The sequence below is a fragment of the Triticum aestivum genome, chromosome 7D (genome assembly GCF_018294505.1).
Source record: "Triticum aestivum cultivar Chinese Spring chromosome 7D, IWGSC CS RefSeq v2.1, whole genome shotgun sequence".
In the NCBI taxonomy this organism is placed as follows: Eukaryota; Viridiplantae; Streptophyta; class Magnoliopsida; order Poales; family Poaceae; genus Triticum; species Triticum aestivum.
This window is the reverse complement of record NC_057814.1, coordinates 70,711,205-70,714,000: the sequence shown is the minus strand read 5'-3', so window position 1 is coordinate 70,714,000 and position 2,796 is coordinate 70,711,205. Positions and strand designations below refer to the sequence as shown.

Below are 2,796 nucleotides of genomic sequence, written 5' to 3'. Positions count from 1 at the left end.
TGATATTCCCATTTCCTCCTTCTCTAGATGTTATGTATTTGTGTATTCAAGGACCATATTGAAGTATTTCTCAAGTTCCGATGCAAATTCGAGGACCAAATGTGTAATTTTCTCTGTACGGACTCGAAGAGGAGGTACTGAATAAGCAAAAGAAGGCAACCCCATTGAAACGAGGTGTGGGAATCGGTGGCCTTTGTGTGTTCTTTAACTAGCCGTGCTGTGCCTGTAAGGTGTTTGTTGATTTGCCTAGCCGTGGCGTACAGGGAGGGTAGCGAGAGACTCACGATTATTATAGTGCTGTGGGATACTATAACCTGAGAACAGTGTAATTTGCAGAAACTAGTATTCTTACTGTGTCGTGGGATACAATTTTGTTCAGAACTCTGTCAAAATAAAAATTCATTTTCTGCTGATGGACTGAAACCTGAAAAGGCACAGTTAAAGTCGAGTGCTGAATTAACTGCTGTGACACCTAAAAGAAATGCACCCGGCAGCAGCGCTGAAGTAGCATCCAGAATAAGAAGCAAGCATTTCGAACCAATGTTCCCAGAGGTTTTAAAGTTCAGAACCACAAGGGTGAAACAGACAGGTTCCTCCTGTCTGGAAAATGATGCAGTTTCAGCTAGCAGAATCACAAGAGCTGCTGGGGTTTCCCTAAACCTATATCTCAATGCAAAATGCAGTTCTGAGTTCTCATGTCATCGTGTCCGAGGCGGCGGTCGGGAGTCCTGCTCTTATCCGTTTCTACTCTGCACCGACATCCGGGTACCGCAGCTCAACGTTGGCTGAATTAGAACAGAAAGTGAGGAAGTCAGGCATCATGTCAAAGGTAATACAACCACTGGAAAAGATTAATAACTTAAATATCATGTAAAAGTTTCTACTAGCGGCAAGTAGTACAAAATGGGAAAACTAAATTTCTGTATCAAGGTTTAGCGTGAATATGAGCCTTATGTAAATGATTTTCTCCCAACAAACTGTTAACTGTTTCATTCAGTGTCTCTCTGAAGAAATCTGAACATTATTTCCATTTAACTTCTACTTACAGCACAAGCATGGCCATCCACAAAATAGTATGCACCAACATGCAAAACAAGTTCAAGACCAAAAATATGTGTTTCTTGCTGTTTACTCAACTGAACCAGATTTGGGTTTTCAAGTTCCAAAATTTCCTGCTAACAGCATGCAGATTAAATTGAAGAGCTGGATTCATCTAAATCATGGACAGTTCAAAACCAATAATTTCCAAATCAAGGTTGTTGTGAATATGTGTTTATGAAATGTTTTTCTCCCAACAGTTAATTAGCTTCAGACCACTTTCTAGCATTCAACTACTTCTACTTATATCAAACACAACAGTTCAGACAAACTCCCAAGTCTTAACTGAACCAGAGTAGCAGCAGTTTCAGTAATCTGTTTTTGGGACTAATAACAGTTTCAGTACACGATCCACCGCCGCGGCAACAGGACGTCGAGGCCTCCGGCGAGGGGGAGCTGCAGTTGCCAGGGTGCAAAGCGGAAGACATCAAGAAATGCTCCCAAGAAACGCAAATTTTGCAAGATGCCAAGAACAGAACCATGAATTGCTCCCAGACGACTGAAATAAACACAATCTGACATGCAAGAGTCTAATTCGCGCAAATTCGGGAAGAATCAAGAAGCGGGCTCACCTCAGGCATGCCCTCCCTGGCGGGGATGCGCTCCACGACCCAGTGCGTCATCGTGCTGACGGTGTCGAAGTCGTCGACGCTGGCGCCGTTGTTCCAGGGGAGGTACTTCCCGTTGGCGCGGAGGAAGCGGCCGCTGGCGTGGCGGAGCAGGATGTAGTCCCCGCTCCCGAACCTGACGGGCCGCCACCTGACGGCCTCCTCCTCCCGTTCCTCGTAGTCGCGCTGCTCGACGCGGCGCCCGCAGTGGCCTAGCGGCGCCGGTGCGTCCATGGCCGCCAGGTAGCCACCATAGGCGGCGCTGTGGAGGAGCACGTACTGGGCATCGTTATCGTCTTGGTACAGGTGCACCGCCCACGCCGCGTTCATCGACGCCCGGGGCCGGCGGAGGGAGACGCCACGGCCGTCCTTGTTGGCGTGCAGGTACATGCCGTGCTCGCGGCTCCGCAGCCGCACGTGGTGGCCGTCCTGGAACTGCTCTATCTGTCGATGGGCGCTGCGCGGTGGAGGTGGGGATGATGGGTTCTTGGTTTCTTGGAGCTCCGGCGAGTGGGGAGAAACGGAGAAGCGAAAGCTGTTGGTTGAAACGGTTACGTTCGGGCGCCAAGGCGGGGAGTATTTGAAGGATGGTGCGAGCATTGGTCTGTGGGCGATTTTCTAGGCCCAGCCCACGCTCCTGAGTGCAACCTCCTGCACAGGCCCACACGACTTGTTTCCTTCCCAAAACAGGCTTTCGCACCGACAACAAGAGTATACCCCTCAAAAAAAAAAAGGTAGGAGGCAAGCAAGATTGTCCCACATCAAAGTCGAAGGAGCTTCAAGTTAGGATCCAAGTTTGTTGCCGATGTCCACGCGACACAACGGGAAGATACCTGAGATCGACGATGACGCCTCTAAGAGAATGACAACTCTACGTGGCATTTTCAATTTTCCTAAACTGAACAGACACAAACACAAACCAATTTTCAATTTTCAACTCTACACGACACTAACACTAACATATTTTTTTAAACATTTACATTTTTTTCGTGTTACTGTTCACCCCGGAGCCAAAACGCCCCTCCCGCTGACTAGCCCATTTATAAGCATTCTGGCCTATCGGTGAGCAATTCTATTATTCTCTCCTATG

The 2,796-nt window shown here is 48.1% G+C and overlaps 1 protein-coding gene across 1 annotated transcript; it reads right to left on the bottom strand.

The window, feature by feature from the left end:
• Nucleotides 1-1,204: 1,204 nt before the first annotated feature.
• LOC123170825 (uncharacterized) lies at nt 1,205-2,306 on the bottom strand. The gene is made up of 2 exons (XM_044588570.1): nt 1,671-2,306; nt 1,205-1,494 (listed from the first exon to the last, which is right to left on the bottom strand). Exons 1-2 carry the CDS (start codon nt 2,304-2,306, stop codon nt 1,438-1,440), a joined length of 693 nt encoding a protein of 230 aa, XP_044444505.1. The 3' UTR covers nt 1,205-1,437.
• Nucleotides 2,307-2,796: the final 490 nt, after the last annotated feature.